Source organism: Rhincodon typus, chromosome 21, assembly GCF_021869965.1.
Source record: "Rhincodon typus isolate 14 chromosome 21, sRhiTyp1.1, whole genome shotgun sequence".
In the NCBI taxonomy this organism is placed as follows: Eukaryota; Metazoa; Chordata; class Chondrichthyes; order Orectolobiformes; family Rhincodontidae; genus Rhincodon; species Rhincodon typus.
This window is the reverse complement of record NC_063352.1, coordinates 1,673,327-1,690,829: the sequence shown is the minus strand read 5'-3', so window position 1 is coordinate 1,690,829 and position 17,503 is coordinate 1,673,327. Positions and strand designations below refer to the sequence as shown.

Below are 17,503 nucleotides of genomic sequence, written 5' to 3'. Positions count from 1 at the left end.
TTAGGGTGGACAAGTCCCCAGGTCCAGATGGGATCTATCCCAGGTTGCGGAGGGAAGTGAGAGAGGAAATAGCTGGGGCCTTAACAGATATCTTTGCAGCATCCTTGAGCACGGGTGAAGTCCCAGAGGACTGGAGAATTGCTAATAATGTCCCCTTGTTTAAGAAGGGTAGCAAGGATAATCCAGGTAATTATAGACCAGTGAGCCTGACGTCAGTGGTGGGGAAGCTGCCGGAGAAGACACTGAGGGATAGGAGCGATTTACATTTGGAAGAAAATGGGCTTATTAGTGATAGGCAGCATGGTTTTGTGCAGGGAAGGTCATGCCTTACCAACTTGATAGAATTCTTTGTCACTTCCTCAAAGTTGACAGATGAGGGAAGGGCTGTAGATGTCATATACAGGGACTTCAGTAAGGCGTTTGATAAGCTTCCCCATGGTAGGCTGATGGAGAAAGTGAAGTCGCATACATTAGCTAGATGGATAGAGAACTGGCTGGGCAACAGGAGACAGAGTTGTAGTGAAAGGGAGTTTCTCAAAATGGAGATCGGTGACCAGTGGTGTTCCATAGGGATCCGTGTTGGGACCACTGCTGTTTGTGATATACATAAATGATCTGGAGGAAGGTATAGATGGTCTGATTAGCAAGTTTGTAGATGACACTAAGATTGGTGGAATAGCAGATAGTGAAGGGGACTGTCGGAGAATGCAGCAGAATATAGATAGATTCGAGAGTTGGGCGGAGAAATGGCAGATGGAGTTCAATCCAGGAAAATGCAAGGTGATGCATTCTGGAAGATCCAATTCAAGAGCGAACTATACGGTAAATGGAAAAGCCCTGGGAAAAATTGATGCACAGAGATCTGGGTGCTCAGGTCCATTGTACCCTGAAGGTGGCAATGCAGGTCGATAGAGTGGTCAAGGCGGCATACGGCATGCTTTCATTCATTGGACGGGTTATTGGAGTACAAGAGTTGGCAGGTCATGTTACAGTTGTATAAGACTTTGGTTCAACTGCACTTGGAATACTGCATACAGTTCTGGTCGCCACAGCACCAAAATTTGTGGATGCTTTGGAGAGGGTGCAGAGGAGGTTCACCAGGATGTTGCCTGGTATGGAGGCACTAGCTATGAAGAGAGGTTGAGTAGATTAGGATTATTTACATTAGAAAGATGGAGGTCGAGGGGGGACCTGACTGAGGTCTACAAAATCATGACAGGTATAGACAGGATGGATAGCAAGAAGCTTTTTCCCAGAGTGGGGGACTCAATTACTAGGGGTCACGATTTCAAGGTGAGAGGGGAAAAGTTTAAGGGAGATATGCGTGGAAAGTTCTTTGCGCAGAGGGTGGTGGGTGCCTGGAACGCAGTGCCAGCGGAGGTGGTAGAAGCGGGCACGATAGCATCATTTAAGATATATCTAGACACATACGTGAATGGGCAGGGAGCAGAGGGATACAGATCCTTGGAAAATAGGCGACAGGTTTCGATAGAGGATCTGGATCGGCACAGGCTTGGAGGGCCGAAGGGCCTGTTCCCATACTGTTTTGTTCTTTGTTCTAAGCCTGGAGGCGGAGGCAAAAGCAAAAACCAGACTGCATTTCCAGGGCAGAAATTAAAATTGTGGTCCTGAAGAGAAAAACTGGCAACAGGATAGATGCCAAACTGAACCTGGACTCCTGTTTCACAAGTTAACTCTATTCCAGAGAGGAGTCATTGGACTTGAAGCGGTAAACTCCATTTTGTTCTCCACTAAGGCTACCAGATCTGCTGAGTTTCTCCAGCACTGCTTTTATTTGATTTCCAGCATCTGTAGTAGCTTGGTTTTAAATACTGGATTTATGTTAAGGCATCCCAATTTATATACAGGGATAATTTAGTAGCTCATGTCAACAGAAAACTGCAGCTGCAATGCACATGTGAAAACCCAGTACCTGATACTACCACATGCATTACCATAGGACAAATTCCCAACCAGCTGTGCTAATCCAATATCATTCCATACGTTTTCCAGGCTAATACTAGAGTTCAAGAAATTATTTAATCTCTAGCAATGTCAAACTGACTTGTATAAAGCACTCCCACTGTCACTGCTTCTACAGCTACTTGTAATTACTTCGCAGTTGCCTCAAGGTGTTTCATAGTAGCATAAGCAGCAAAATAATTAACACAAAGGGCCAAGAAGTGCATTCGTCCCTTGGCCTTTAGCTCAAAGTATAACAGAACCAGGCTATTTAAACAACAGATTGGCGAGGAGACAATCAGAAAAGGGAAGAACCAAGTAGGAGGGAGATAAGGAAAAACACCTCTGATTCATATATTTCATTGTTCAATCTGAAAAAAAGTAAATCACTTAAGAAATTCAAATGGCAGCTTCCCCAATTGCAGTCAAATTAATTAAATATTCCCACTACAGAATGTGCAAATCTTTCAACGTGTGCTAGTGCTACATTAACAGCTATTAACACAGATCATGAGTCTTGCTTCAAGTCAAAAATCTGCCAAATTAACAGCACATTGACTAATTTCACCTAGACAATTATAAAATTTATGAATAAATTGACTCGCTACATAACAGTAATGTGATATACTATTAAACATAGCTCAGATTTTCTTGTTAAAAATAAAGCATCTGCAGCATAAGAAATGCATTAAGCAAATAATCATTTACCTGGTGACATCAATATAATGGGCATTGGTTTCTTCCTCCATTCCCATTGCAGCATTTCTCAGATAAGCCTGCAATGAATCCATCAGCATTTGCAAAGAAACGCCATCAGTTGTCTGTTCAATAATATTATCCAGTTCATTAAGCATGTTCTGCAATGTATTTTCTCCTTTCATCATGCATCTAAGAGCTTCTGGAAAGATAATCTGTCTGAAGTTGGTGTTTAGTTCCTGTTGAAAATCATATCCAAGTGTTAACAAAAGGGTGAGTTATTTTAGTTAAGTCAGCAGATTGACACCTGAAAAACGTCCTTTAGTCACACTAACCTGCAAAGAAGTGTATACTCCATTGGCCAAATATACAGCTTCTGATGCTTCCACTGGGTTTGGAATGTCAAGATCCTGCGGAACCAGCTGGCATTGCTCAAGAAGTTGTACAAGACAGGTCACGTTACCACTCATACTACAGAGCTCCTCTAAAAACCAAGCACCATCTCTGGAAGTCAGATCAACCAGCTGCTCCCCAGCACTGGAGGCAGCTCCTTCCATCATGAGGTTGCGTCTGCAGCATAATCAAAGAGGTAAAAATGGACACACTCGCCATCAAGAACTTACCATGTGCACAAAATACTTACAACTAACTAACTTCCCATTGTTTTCTCAATTAGGATTTTAACCTACAGCTATTTCAAAACTGTCAAAAACATCAGACATACAAGCCAATGACATGATCACTAATTTTGTCTAAAACTATTCTTCCCTTAGAACATAGAACAGCACAGTACAGGCCCTTTGGCCCACGATGTTGTGCCAAACCTTTACCCTAAACCCAAGGTCTATCTAACCTCTACCCCTACCTTATACTAGCATCCATATGCCTATCTAATAGCTGCTTAAATGCCCTTAATGAGGCTGACTCCACTACCCTCTCCAGCAATGCATTCCACGCCCTGACCACTCTCCGAGTAAAGAACCTACCTCTGACATCTCCCCTATATCTACCTCCACTCACTTTAAAACTATGTCCCCTCGAAATAGCTACCTCCACCCTAGGTGGAAGTCTCTGGCTGTCCACTCTATCTATACCTCTGATCATTCTGTACACCTCTATCAAGTCACCTCTCATCCTTCGTCGTTCTAAAGAGAAAACCCCTAGCTCTTAAAATGTTTTCATTCAACTTCATTGAATCATGATGATTAAAACAACATGGAAACTCATCTTATACTATCTTTTAAAATAACAATTCTTAAGATAAACTTTTGTTTCTGTTGGTTATAGCTAAGAGCTATGATATAACAGTCAGGCTATACCTTGTTAACGTGCAGAGGGCTGAGATTATGACACTAGCAAGACTCAAGGATCCTTCATCACCATTTTCAAGAAGAAAAACTTTTATGCAGCGTTCAATTTCCTTCAGTTGTTCTTCGCAAACAGGGAGGGTGACAGATTCCTGCTTCAGACGTTCAACTTGTCTGATTAAGCGACTGTTAACATCTGCAGCAAAATGCTGAAGTGTCATCTCAGTAGCAGTTATGAACTGACAAACTGCTGGAGGTTGCTGAGGGGCGTACTGTATCTCATACCTAGGAAACAAGCAGGTTAATGTTGTGTATAATAAAGTTGTTGTTCCATTCAGCCTTATTATTGTAGTTGCAATATTGTAGTTTACTGGCTCACTGCTGAGCCTTGTACTAGATTCATTTCAAATCAAATTCAATTTTTTCTGGAGATTTGTAATTGACCCAATCGTTCCCATCAGCAACTAACTGGTAAATAAGTTTATGTCTCCTGCACTATAGCACCTTGAAAAACAATTCTGTCTATAATCCCGAACAACAAACCTGATTGACTGTACGAGTTCAGCTTGCCAGGTACTGGTCACCATCAGGCACCTTCCAATGGCCATTCCTCCCTGGTGCCTATAAACTTGAGTGTTAAACTTCGGATTTTATAAACATCTGTCTTTACCGGAAGATCTTAAATACTTTCTATGTAAGAATCACCAGATAATGAAAAGAAATGGGCACTATGATTGCTTTCTTCATTAACTTAGAGGGCAAAATTAAGATCCCACTCAAGTCCAGATTATCTAATGCAGTAGAGGTAATTCTATTCTATGTACACTGACCAGTCAGGACCGTAGAATTTACAAGCAAGCTCGATTCAATTCCCATTTAAATTGTGGCCTCAATTCATATAAAACTCACTTTCTGTACAGTTCCTGGCAGTGTTCCACTGTCATGTCACAAATCAGTTCTTCCATCCATGTTTTCCACTGTTCCATTCTATGCTTCTGGAAAACTGCCTTTGGATACTGCAGAGCCACAGCAGCATAACTGTGCAGTTGTTCCAGGCAGCCGCGTAAGATAGTACGACGTTGCTGCAGCAGTGCACCAACCTCTCCTTCCAACTGTTCACATTGGCTGATCAGGTGGGCCTGGCCTGCATTCTGCAGGAATGTTGTAGCTGGTACATAGCTTGGAGCCCCTGAGTTAAAATAAGTGAGGGAAATGTTCAAACCAGAAAGGCACTTAATTTAACATTTAGTAGATTAATATGTAAATTAGAAGCACCAGGCCACTTGGCTTCTTTAGCTTGCTCAGCCTTTCAATAAGTTCATGGTTAGTGCGATTAATCCACATTTCCACCTGCACCGGACAATCTTTCACCCCTTGCTTATTGAGAATCTATCAACCTCAACCTTAAATATTCTGAAGGTCACTGCTTCTACCACCTTTTGAGAAAAGGTCCCAAAGTGCGGGAAAAGTTTCTCATCGGTGTAAGCATTTATTCAAAATAGTGATCCCAGTTCAAAATTCTTCCATATCGAAACATTCTTTACATATTTCCCCCTGCCCAGCCCCCTCAGAATCTTAAATGTTTCAATCTAATCACCTCTAAATTCCAGCAGATACAAACTTAGCCTGACCAACCTTTCTTCAGACAACCCACCCTTGCCAGGTATTCCTCACTAAGAAGCTTAAGTGCACAAACTAAGGGCACTGTTTTTCATTTTAAGCGTATTAGGAAAATAATTCCTAATTTACTCTCATCTGGCTTTCAGTTCAGATGTAATGCAGAATATAAACAATATAGTGTGTCAAATGCCCGTTCACATCACACATTGTCTGGGAAATGGAATTAGATTGGTGTTGAAACAAACTTGAAGTGTCCTCAATTTATACACATGCTCCATATCAGCTACTGACAAAGAAAATCCCACGATTGCTGTTAGGATTGCTGCATCTCAACACCAAAATCAGCGTAATTTGATTGAAGAACATTTTAGATTTTGCCATTTTCTTCAATGAAAACAGAAAGGTGCACGAAGATTTCTTTTAAATTTACATTATTTGAATTAATTCTGGGCATCCTATTGAACACTAAACTTCAGTCTGACAAGATAGGAGAGCTGACACTTCAAATATGTAACTTCCGGAAATTTACATATCCCAGTGGTTCAACTCTGCATGTGAATGGCCATTACCTAGCTCCAGGGGAGTACTGATGTCCTGAAGGAGACTTGCAAGCTGTGTGGCTTCCAGATTTGAAAAGGCAGCCTGATATTGGGCAATCCACTGTTCAAAGTCATTCAATTTCACTTGAATAGCATCCTGCACAGCCAGTTGTTGAGACTGCAGCTGGGTATGTTCTGAATATCTAAATACAAGACCAACAAACAGTTATAATTTGGATTACATTCACACCGTTTGCTATTTTGGAAATTTTGCAAGCAATACAAGAAACTTCCTCTGGATGGAGCTTAAACTCGCAATGGGAATACCAAGTCCCAGAACAAGCTATTGGTATTTACCCTTCAAATTCTTTGCTTCTATCTGGTTTAATCATTTACATCCAACCCATTTCACAAGCAACAGAAAATAAAACGAACAATTCAGAGGATACTTTTTTTTTCCGGTTTGTTCATGGGATGTATTTTTGCCGGCATTTTTGTCCATCCTCAGTTGATTTTGAGAATGTGGAACCCCACTGCATTAAGTGTGCAGCTTGCTTAGTTATTTATTTATTCTTTCACAGGAAATGAGCATCGCTGGCCAGACCAGCATTTATTGCCCTTCCTTAATTGCCCAGAAGACAGTTGAGAGTCAACCACATTGTTGTGGATCTGAACTCATGTAGGCCAGACCAGGTAAGAATGGTATTTTCTTACCCTAAAAGGACATTAGTGACCCAGATGGGTTTTTCCCAACAATCGACAATGGATTCATGGTCATTGTCAGACTGTTAATTGCAGATTTTAAAAATTAAAATTTAAATGTCACCATCTGCTGTGGCAGGATTTGAACCTAGATCCCAGAACATTACCTGGGTCTCTGGATTAACAGTCGAGCCACTAGGCTGTTACTTGCCCTGTAGAGGGTAAAAGTTGACCACATTTCTGTGGGGATTGAGTAATATTTAGGTCAGATAAGGATGTAACATTTTCTTCCAGAAAGGAAACTAATGAATCCGAGGTAGTAGTTCCATGGTCACCATTATGCAGGCTTGCCTTTTACTGCAAATTTATTTAACAAAATGAATTTGAAATCTCTAGCTGCCATGGTGGGACTTGAATTCATGTCTCTGCACCACTGGTCCAAGCCACAAGTTTACTAGTCCAATAACCTAACTGCTTTGATACTGTACGCCTATTAGATTATAATATACCCTGATGTTCATCATTCCTTTTTTAAAAAAATGAGGGTTAAAATTGAGCTCAGCCATGCAGCCTTCTATGTAAAATGGGCAGCAATTCATTGAGTACAATACCTGAAGTGTTTCACAGACTGACATCCATGTGTTGAATTAGGTACCAAGAGACATTCAGATTTACAAGGATTTTATTGTAAACCTATCATTTAGCATAAACACCAGTTCCCCTCTTTCCTTTCTGGGTGTTTTTGCTGTCCAGAGGCCAAACACCCACTCAGAAAGAAACCAGCTCCTCTTTAATATATTTTCTAATCAACCTGTTCAGAGATATTATTACCAGAGGGCAGGCCTCCTGGCTCAGAGGTAAGGACACTACTACTGCACCACAGGACAGATTCTTTTACATTAACAACTCAAACTTTTTAAACACCAGCTTTGAAGTAAAGAAAACATTTTCCAATTTTACGTAGTCTTCCCATGTACCCACAATGAAGTATTTTTCTCTGATTTTAAAGTTGAGCTTCAACCTAAAGCTCTCACCTTTTGTTGTTCTACCCAGAAAGGTTATCAAGATAATAATCTTTACCTTCTGGAACATGAGTTGGGTGGCTCGTGCATTAAGCAAAATTTAGAATGTCAGATTTGACAGATGTAGCTCGTTATCATCAGCCTTGAGTTATTAATTGTGGCTAAAATCATTTTCAGTATTTTTCAGATAACTTTCAGCATATTCTCTCGTCAGTGAAAAGGTTTAAAATTTAATATGGCAGTTGTAAACACAAATTGGCAACAATATGGAAATATGTAACTATTGTGTACACAGTAAATACAGTTTTGATATTATACAGTGTGCATGAAAACGTTAGAATGTGTCAAAAGAAAGCAAAACGATCCTTTAATTGAGAGAATTGACAGAGTAAGTATCAATTTTGTTTTGAAAAGAGGTATACCTTTGCTCCAATGTGAGAGCCGGGTGATCAGAAATATCAGCAGCACCTTCCAGGAATTCAATTTCCTCCAACAATTTACCCTGCAGTTTCTCCACCTTCGTCAACTGTTCCTGCAGACTAAGATAATCCTCTAGACTTGTATCAAGCTTAGGGATGACCGCTAGCATATCATCTCTGTTCTTAAACCAGGTCACCTTTATGTTATGGATGAGGGCAAGTAAAAGATTAGACCAGGAAGAAAATGAAACAAACATTCAGTTCACAGTTTAAGAGGCTTAAATAAATTCAAGCAGTTTGAATTTAAAGTAGTTGAAATCTATGCCTTTGGGCATAAAAGATTACTAAAGCCTTCTGCTTCACGAGCACGGTACCACCTCAGTTTAGACAGAAGAGCATTAAAGCAAATTCGAAGCCCTTTCCTACATCTGTATTAACCACCTCAACATTAACTCTTCAGTTGACCATTATACTTTTAGATATGGCAATGTACTGCAATTAGAATTAAAGTTCAGTGTGTGCCACTTTCTTTAGCCTTTTTTCCCCATTATTTACATGAACAGATAATTGCCTCAACATCCATATGTGAACAATTCAGTCTCAATTCACTCCAGTTATGTTAGGAAGTGAATTTTCCTGGCTTCCCATTTACTGCAGAATTGGGAAGATGTGGAACAACCAGGTCAGGACAGTAAGCCCTATAAACCCCCACCTTTCTGAAAGCCATCCCACACACAATTACAAAAATGGCCAGAACCAAGACAAAAGGCTTGGAATGCCACATTTCATTTATATGTCTATGATTGGTCTACGCCCACCACAGTTGCAGGTTTAGAAGTGTTGGCCTTTCTTAATCCCCTACAATTATAAGAAATCCTGGCACATTAACAGGACAAAGCCTCATTAGGTTTCTGCCATTTTACTTTTCTGGCCAGAAAAATGGATGTCTCCTGAGAACAAAGATCAGGAGCTTTGCACTGTATATCTTAATACTAATCTAATCATTTTAAATAAAATAAAATTACTAATTCAAATATTCACTTAAAATTAGATTGGATTTCCTAGTTTTGAGTTCAAGTTATATTTGTCATATTTGATTATCTAATATTCACTGTTTGATACCTTAATTTCAGCAACCCTGGAAGAGAAGAGACTGCGGGTAATGTCTCGCTCCATCTCCCTCTTGCTCTGTTTATTCTCCGCTTGTTGACCACCTCCACCGTATACAGCACCAGCAAATCCAATTTCCCCACCCGCAGTCCAATCCACCAATGGATCATATACAAAAGCTTCCAGCAATGTCAAGAGAGTCTCTCGACCACGGCGCATTATTTGGACCACCTAACCGGGAACAAACAACAGAAAAATGTGAAGAACAGTGCCTGCAATTAGTTTATTTTGTGTTGAGATCAATTTATAAATAAATAATTCCTAAAGGACCCAAATTTTCAGCTAACCTGCTCACAAGAAAGTCTGAACAATCCTTCGACTCCTGTCACACCAAGCGCCGTTTCAATATTTTGAGTCATTCTGAATGGAACCTTCTCAGGAACTCTTAGGCTTTTGCCTAAAGGTGATTAAAGCAAAACAATTACATCCTTCAGCCCAAAGATAAAGGAATAATACAATGCTACAGAAAATTATTCAGTATTAAAAAACAGTTTACCTTTTTCAAAGCAAACATTGTAGTCAATGTGTACCACTTCCCCAGTTGTCATGTCAATTAGTACATTATCCAAGTGTCTGTCACCAAGTCCAATTATATAGCCTACCATAGACATAACTGCAGTTGATCTTGCATATGACTGCAAATAAAACATTAATTATTACATTATCACCAGACTGAGAAAGTTTTCAGGGTAAACTCAATTTCCATAACGGATTTAATGTAGTTAAATATCTTGAAAACATCCCAACAAGAAGTTTATCAGACAAAAGTTAACACTAAGCCACATTAAAATTAGATCATGTGACCAAATAGCTGGGTCAAAGAATAAAGTTTTAAGTAGCACTTTACAGGAGAGAGAAGTCAAGATGCAGAGAAGTTTCAGAAGAGAATTCCAGAATTTAGGCCCTAGGTAGCTGAAGATTAAATGGTCAATTCCTATTTTTTTAAAAAAGCATTTTTAGTTAACAACAACATTAAACCAGTCCTTTGTTTCAATTCTGTGTAGGAATTTGAGACAGAAAATCATGGAATCTCTACAGTGTGGAAGCAGGCCATTGAGTCCATCGAGTTCACACTGACCCTCCAAAAAGCATCTCCTATCCCTGTAGCTCATTTCCCATGGCTAACCCACTTAGCCTGCACGTCCCCGGACACTGAGCAATTTAGCATGGCCACTCTGCCTAACTTGCACGTCTTTGGACTGTGGGAGGAAATTGGAGCACCCGGAGGAAACCCAGGCCAACATGGGGAGAATGTGCAAACTCCATACAGTCGCGCGTGTGGAAGTGGCCAGGGTCTCTGGCGCTGGGAGGCAGCAGCGCTAACCACTGAGCCACCATGCCAACTTAAAATTGGTAAGGAGATCACTGATAAGCTATCGCTTTTTAGATGTTGACAAAGCATTCAGTTCAGATGAGATCCATCCAAGATATTCAAAGTATAGAGTGGGGAAATTGCAGAATCCCAAAAAAAAAAATCTTTCAACCTCCCTTAGACTCAGGAGGTGCTGAAAGACTGGAGAATTGCAAACATTACATTCTTGTTCACAAGAGTGTGATGGAATAAGCCTGATAAGTACAGGCTTGTTAGTTTAACTTTAGTGCTTGTGAACCTTCTCGAAACAAATATTTGGACAAAGTAGTCACATGGAGAAATGCAGGTTTATTGAGAACCAGCATGAATTTCCTGAGGACAAATCATGTTTAACTAACTTGGAGGTTTTTTGATAAGGTAACAAAAGGGATGCTCAAGGAAATGTTACTGATGTGATGAAAGTGGACTAGGACATATTTTACAATGCTGCACAACGTTCTTGTGGGCTACGTTACAGCACACGGAATAGTAGCAACATGGATACAAAATTGGCTGCTATAGCAAAGACGTTGTTTACTAGCAAGGGTGCAGAAAAGATTTACAAGGATGTTGCCAGGGTTGGAGGGTTTGAGCTATAGGGACCAGGTTGAATAGGCTGGGGCTATTTTCCCTGGAGCATTAGAGGCTGTGGGGTGACTTTAAGAGGTTTATAAAATTACAAGGGGAGTGGATAGGGTGAATAGCCAAGGTCTTTTTCCCAGGGCAGGGGAGTCCAAAACTAGAGGGCATAGCTTTAAGGTGAGGGGGAAAGATTTAAAAAGGGACTCCCTGAGGGGCAACATTTCCATACAGAGGGTGGTGCGTGTATGGAATGAGCTGCCAGGGGAAGCGGTGGAGGCTGGTACAATTACAACATTTAAAAGGCATCCGGATGTGTATATGAATAGGAAGGGTTTACAGGGACATGTGCCAAATACTGGCAAATGGGACTTGATTTATTTAGGATATCCGGTCGGCATGGACGAATTGGACCGAAGGGTCTGTTTCTGACTCAATGACGGGAATGACCATTTTTCAAGTGGGGCAAGGTTTGTAATGGAATTCCCCAGGGTCAGTTGGGACACTTATTCTTCCTCATGTACATTAATTATCTAGACTTTGGGGTTGAGGGCACAATCTCAAAGCCCAAGGGAGGGTTTAAATTAGATTTGCAGGGGAGTGGGATCCTCAACAGCAGGGTGGCAACTGCAAGGCTGGAAGGGGATACACTAATCGGAAACAGCAAGTTGAAGAGGCAGGTCAGGCTGCAACAGGACAGGGAGCAAGGAATGCCTGTTGGATTAAATTGCATCTATTTCAATGCAAGAGGGCTGACAGGCAAGGCTGATGAACTCAGGGCGTGGATAGGTACGTGAGGCTGGGATATTATGGCTGTTACAGAAACGTGGCTAAGGGAGGGACAGGACTGGCAGCTTAATGTGCCAGGGTACAGGTGCTTTAGGCAGGACAGAGGTGGAGGAAAGAGGGGAGGGGGAGTTGCATTTTTGATTAAGGGGAGTATCACAGTAATTGTCAGAGATGAAATAACTGAGGGATCATGCAATGAGGCTTTGTGGGTGGAGCTAATTGGCAACATTATTGGGTGGGGGGGTACTTTAGGCCCCCAAATAGTCAATGGGAATTAGAGGAACAAAAATGCAGGCAGATTGGGGACACTTGCAGGAGCAATAAAAAGGTAGTCACAGAGGAGTATTTTAACTTTCCTAACATAGACTGGGACTGCCATAGTGTTAAGGGCTTAGATGGGATGGAATTTGTTAAGTGTTCAGGAAAGCTTCCTCAAGCAGTATATAGAGGGTCCTACTCGGTAAGGGGCAAAATTCGACCTAATCTTGGGAAATAGGGCAGGACAGGTGACTGAGGTGACCGTGGGGGAGCACTTTGGGACCAGTGACCACAGTTCTATTAATTTTAAAATAGTTATGAAGGAGGAAAAAAACTGATCCACAGGTTCAAGCCCTAAACTGGGGAAAGGCAAATTTTGACTGATTTAGAAGGAGCTTGCAGGGGTTGATTGGAGTAGTTTGTTTGTAGGCAAAAGGGACTTCTGGCATGTGGGAGGCTTTTAAAAGTGTGATAGCTAGAGCTCAAGGTCTTTCTGTTCCTCTGAGGGTGAAGGGCAAGGTTGGCAGGAGAAGGGAACCCTGGATGACAAGGGATATGGAGGCTTTGACCAGAAAAAAGGCGGCAGCATGGCTCAGGAACAGGCAGCTGGGATCAAGGGAATCCCTGAAGGTATATAGGGGATACCAGAGTTTATTGAAGAAGGAAATCAGGAGGGCAAAAAGGGGGCACAAGACAGCTTTGGCTGAGAAGATTAGGGTGAATCAAAAGAAACTCGAAGTGTATTAAAGGAAAAAGAATAACTAGAGAGAGAATCAGACCCCTCAAGGACCAAAGTGGACATGCATGTATGGAACCACAGGAGATAAGCAAGGTCCTCAATGAATATTTCTCCGGTATTTATCGTAGAGAAAGATGTGAAGACCTGGGAACGTGGGGAAGTTAGTGGCGATATCTTGGGGACAGTCCACATCACAGAGGTGGTGTTGGAAGTATCAGAATGCATGAAAATGGATATGTCTCCTGGTCCTGACCAGATTTTGCCAAGAACCCTGCAAGAGGCTAAAGAAGAAATTGCAGGGGCCCTGGTTGATATATTTGCATCATCATTAGCTACGGGGGAGGTCCTGGAAAGCTGGAGGGTAGCGAATGTTGTGTCCTTATTCAAGGAGGGCTGCAAAGAAAAACCTGGGAATTATAGACCAGTGAGCTTAACATCTGTGGTAGGAAAATATTTAAGAAAATTTCTGAGGGATAAGATATATGTGCATTTAGAAAGACAGGGCTTGATTAGGAGCAGTCAGCATGGCTTTGTGTGGGGAGATCATGCCTCACAAATTTGTTAGAGTTCTTGATGAAGAAGTGACCAGGAAGGTTGATGAGGACAGGTCAGTAGATGTAGTCTATATGGATTTCAGTAAGGCCTTTGATAAGGTTCCACATGATAGGTTGCTCTGGAAGGTCAGATCACGTGGAATCCAGGGAGAGTTGGCAAATTGGATACACAATTGGCCTGACTGTAGGAAGCAGAGGGTAATACTGGAAGGATGCTTGTTGGACTGGAGGCCTGTGACTACTGGTGTGCCTCAGGGGTCGGTGCTGGGGCCATTGCTGTTTGTTATCTATATCAACGATTTGGATGAGAATGTACAAGGCACGATTAAGAACCTGACAGATGACACTAAAACAGGTGGTATCGTGGACAGTGAGGAAGGTTACAGAAATTGCAGCAGGATCTTGATCAGCTGGGGAAGTGGGCCAAGAAATGGCAAATGGAGTTCAATATACTTTGGTTCATTCGCTAGCCAAGCTGGTTCATTAGTTTGCAGACATTTCATTACTCTATGGGGTAACGTCATCAGTCAAGCCTCCAATGAAGTGTCGTTGTATTTTCCCGCTTGCTAATTAAACCCTGGAGTTGATTACCTCATTTCCAGTTTTTCTTTAGTACAACTAAAGGGGTGTATACGTGCACAAGTTTTTAAAAAGATGGCAGGACAAGTTGACAGAGCAGTTATTAAAGTATACACTAATCTAGCTTTTGTTACAAGGCAAGAAAGTTCTGATGAACTTATAAAAGGCACTGGTTTAACCCTAGCTGGAGCAGTGATCAATTCTGGCACCATACTTTAGGGAGAATTTGAAGGCAGTGGAAAATGCAGAAAGGTTTGAGAATGGTCCCAAGGATAAAGAATTTCACTTAAGAAAACTTTTAGAAGCAACAGTAAACTGAGGGCTGTCGACATGTTCATGTGTATGTGTTAAGCACTGCCAAGGCATTATCCAAACAGCAGGAAGATTGCCAAGTATCGTGCCAAATACTTACTCCTCAGACATCAACACAAATCAAATCAGAGGCTGGGGGTGTGAAAGGTGTGACATAAACATAAGCTCCTTTCTTCCTAGCTGATCCTCACCAAATAAACAAAAAAAAAAAAAAAAAAAAATCAATGAAAGACTGAGGATTATCAATTTAAAGCATCAGCCATGTTGTACAATTTAGATAAGGGCATCAAAATCACAAGATGACAAATTGCTGATTACAAATACTTAGGGACGTTTGGTGGCTTTTACTACAAGTTAACTAAACACAAAACATTTTCCAAGTGTAGCGTTTTAAGTCATTTGCACAAGATGAGCTCATGAAACATCAAGTTCAGGTCCTGACCTTACAATGGAAATTGACTTGCAATTAAAGCTTCTCTCTGATGAAAAAAAATTCTGGTATTCAGTCCAAGGGCACGAACTGCTTTGCCTCTTCTGTGGTGATCCCAGCTGGTATTGCACAAGTCAGATCCCAGAAAGAAACTTGCCTTAACGAATCCTAAGTTTTATTGTTCTTTCTTTTTACTGCAGAGTTCAATTACTGAACATCTTTTTCTCTTTACTCATGGGACATGGGTGTCATCGGCTGGGCCAGCATTTTATTGCTCATCCCTCACTGCCCAGAGTCAACCACATTGTTGTGGTTCTGGAGTCACGTGTAGGCCAGACCAGGTAAGGACAACAGATTCCTTCCCTGAAGGACATTAGTGAACTCAATGGGTCTTCCCCAAAAAATTGGCAATAGTTTTATGGTCATCATTAGATTCTTAATTCCAGATTCTTTGTGAATTTAAATTCCCCCATCTGCCATGGTGGATTCGAACCCAAGTCCCAGAACATTAACAGAGTTTTGGATTAATAATCTAGTAATAATACCACAAGGCCAATGCTTCCCTTCAAGAGGCTGTAGAAGTACTTTTTAAAACAAGAGAACACAAACGTTTGTTATACAAAAGAAAAGCACAAGCTATAGTACACTAGACAAGAACTAGTGGAACAATCTCATTACAAATATCAGAAAGAAAGATTTATCCCATTTATCTCAACAAGGCCCTTACAAACATTCAAACCTCTGAAGAGCCACCTCTACACTAGGAACTCTTGGAATTTCTGTAATTGGTTTCCTTTTGGCAAAGTTCATGTGGAAACATTTTCAGAAGTACGGATTACACCAGGATACTGGCCTGAATGCCAAAGTGACCCAAATTTAAAAACTTACTTTGTGGCAAATAGTTGAATGCAAACTTGGGAACTAATTAATTTCAGTATTTACACCAAGTAATCACCAAGTACCAAATGTGCTGGTCTAGAAGACTAATCTTCAGGCCTAAAATTTTATATCACTGATATTGGTACAAGTTTCTCAACATTCTCAAAATTCAAATGTATGTAAAATTTTGATTGATTTCTTGCACATGAAATTGCATTCAAATGCTAAATGTGCTGGCATCGCTGCATTTTACTTATCATTGCACAAAATGTTTCTCATACAGGAATCGTTTAGATATAAGTAAAAAATTAAGAGTTGTTTCAAGACTTTTCTCATACCTGTGTAACACTCCACCATTCATCTGGAGTGGTGCATGAACACCACAGCTCCTTGGCAAGTAGATTCGGGGGTGTGGACTCCATCAGTTCTTCTAAGACTGAACTCATTACACTCAAAGGCCAGTCACGTCGGGAGACATCAAGAGTAAGACCCACTGATTTTAAAGCTGGTCCAATTTTGCTGTAGTACAATTCACTGGGACGGGGTACCAGTGCAGGATTTTGAGTTGCCTGGTAAGAATCTTGGTTCTGAAACAAGAAACAAACCATTCTAGAAAACTGAACAGTTATACTCTTACATTTATATAAACTTTCAGAGAAAGCAATGCACAATTCTGGTGGCACAAACTCAAGGAATCAATTTTGAACTCCATTCTACAGAGCAAGAAAAGCTTTGAACAAAGTTAAAATTCAAGTTTTATCTCCTGGCTCTAACCAGATCCTTTCTCGACTATTTAAATATTTACTACCCCATAACAGGTCATGAATGGGCCAAGTTGATATTCAAAAGTCAATGGTATCAACAATGTAATGCAGAAGTAATCGAAGATGGAAGGAGAGTATCAAAACATCAGCTAGGCAGCAGCAAGTCCAGGACTGGAATCATCAACTAGTCAATACAAGACCAATGCCTTTCAAATTGGTGAGCCAGAAGGATTGGAAGCACTCACCGTGCTCTCTCCTATCCATGGGGCTCTCCTCCATGTCAGATCTTGCTGGAAACCCCACCCCTGACATGTCCTAAGCCCCTCCTTCCACTGACCCTCAGGCATCATCATTATGCTCATTGGCTGCAGTTTCCTGGTGAAAAAGACTTAGCTGGTCAGGTAATCAGTTTGGTGGGATAACAGACAGGAGTTTGCCACGAGTTCCTGTACATGTCAGTGCAAAAGTTGACCTCTGAAGCCGTTAAAATCCCTCTATAAACATGGGTCAACTTATGCACCAACTATAAAATCAAAGAAGTTTGGGAGGCTGCCATTTTGAAATGCCATTGGCATGTGATGCAAAGAGTAAGTACATCTTTAACTCCCATGCAGCTTTGAAACACAGACCATATTACCTGCTTATGCAGGTACGATATTGATAAATAAAACAAGTTGTGGAATGAAGACTAACCATTAATGTGTGTGCAGCTGATGTGTGTTTGAAGAGGGCATTGACATACATGTCAAATATTGACAAAATTATTATTTGATGCCGCAGAAATGAGGTTGCCTTATACGATGAGTCAACTTCTACATTTTAAAGAGATAAC

At 41.0% G+C, this 17,503-nt stretch overlaps 1 protein-coding gene across 1 annotated transcript in view; it reads right to left on the bottom strand.

Annotated features, from left to right (window-relative positions):
• smg1 (SMG1 nonsense mediated mRNA decay associated PI3K related kinase) overlaps positions 1 to 17,503 on the bottom strand; it is a 170,708-nt gene that overhangs the window by 29,075 nt on the left and 124,130 nt on the right. Inside the window, exons 39-49 of the mRNA XM_048609660.1 lie at positions 16,545 to 16,620; positions 16,246 to 16,494; positions 9,934 to 10,072; positions 9,725 to 9,834; positions 9,390 to 9,608; positions 8,271 to 8,464; positions 6,155 to 6,327; positions 4,875 to 5,154; positions 3,978 to 4,250; positions 2,994 to 3,228; positions 2,671 to 2,897 (exon numbers count right to left, since the gene is read on the bottom strand). Coding sequence (XP_048465617.1) covers positions 2,671 to 2,897; positions 2,994 to 3,228; positions 3,978 to 4,250; positions 4,875 to 5,154; positions 6,155 to 6,327; positions 8,271 to 8,464; positions 9,390 to 9,608; positions 9,725 to 9,834; positions 9,934 to 10,072; positions 16,246 to 16,494; positions 16,545 to 16,620 — 2,175 coding nt within the window. The remainder of the gene's footprint in view (positions 1 to 2,670; positions 2,898 to 2,993; positions 3,229 to 3,977; positions 4,251 to 4,874; positions 5,155 to 6,154; positions 6,328 to 8,270; positions 8,465 to 9,389; positions 9,609 to 9,724; positions 9,835 to 9,933; positions 10,073 to 16,245; positions 16,495 to 16,544; positions 16,621 to 17,503) is intronic.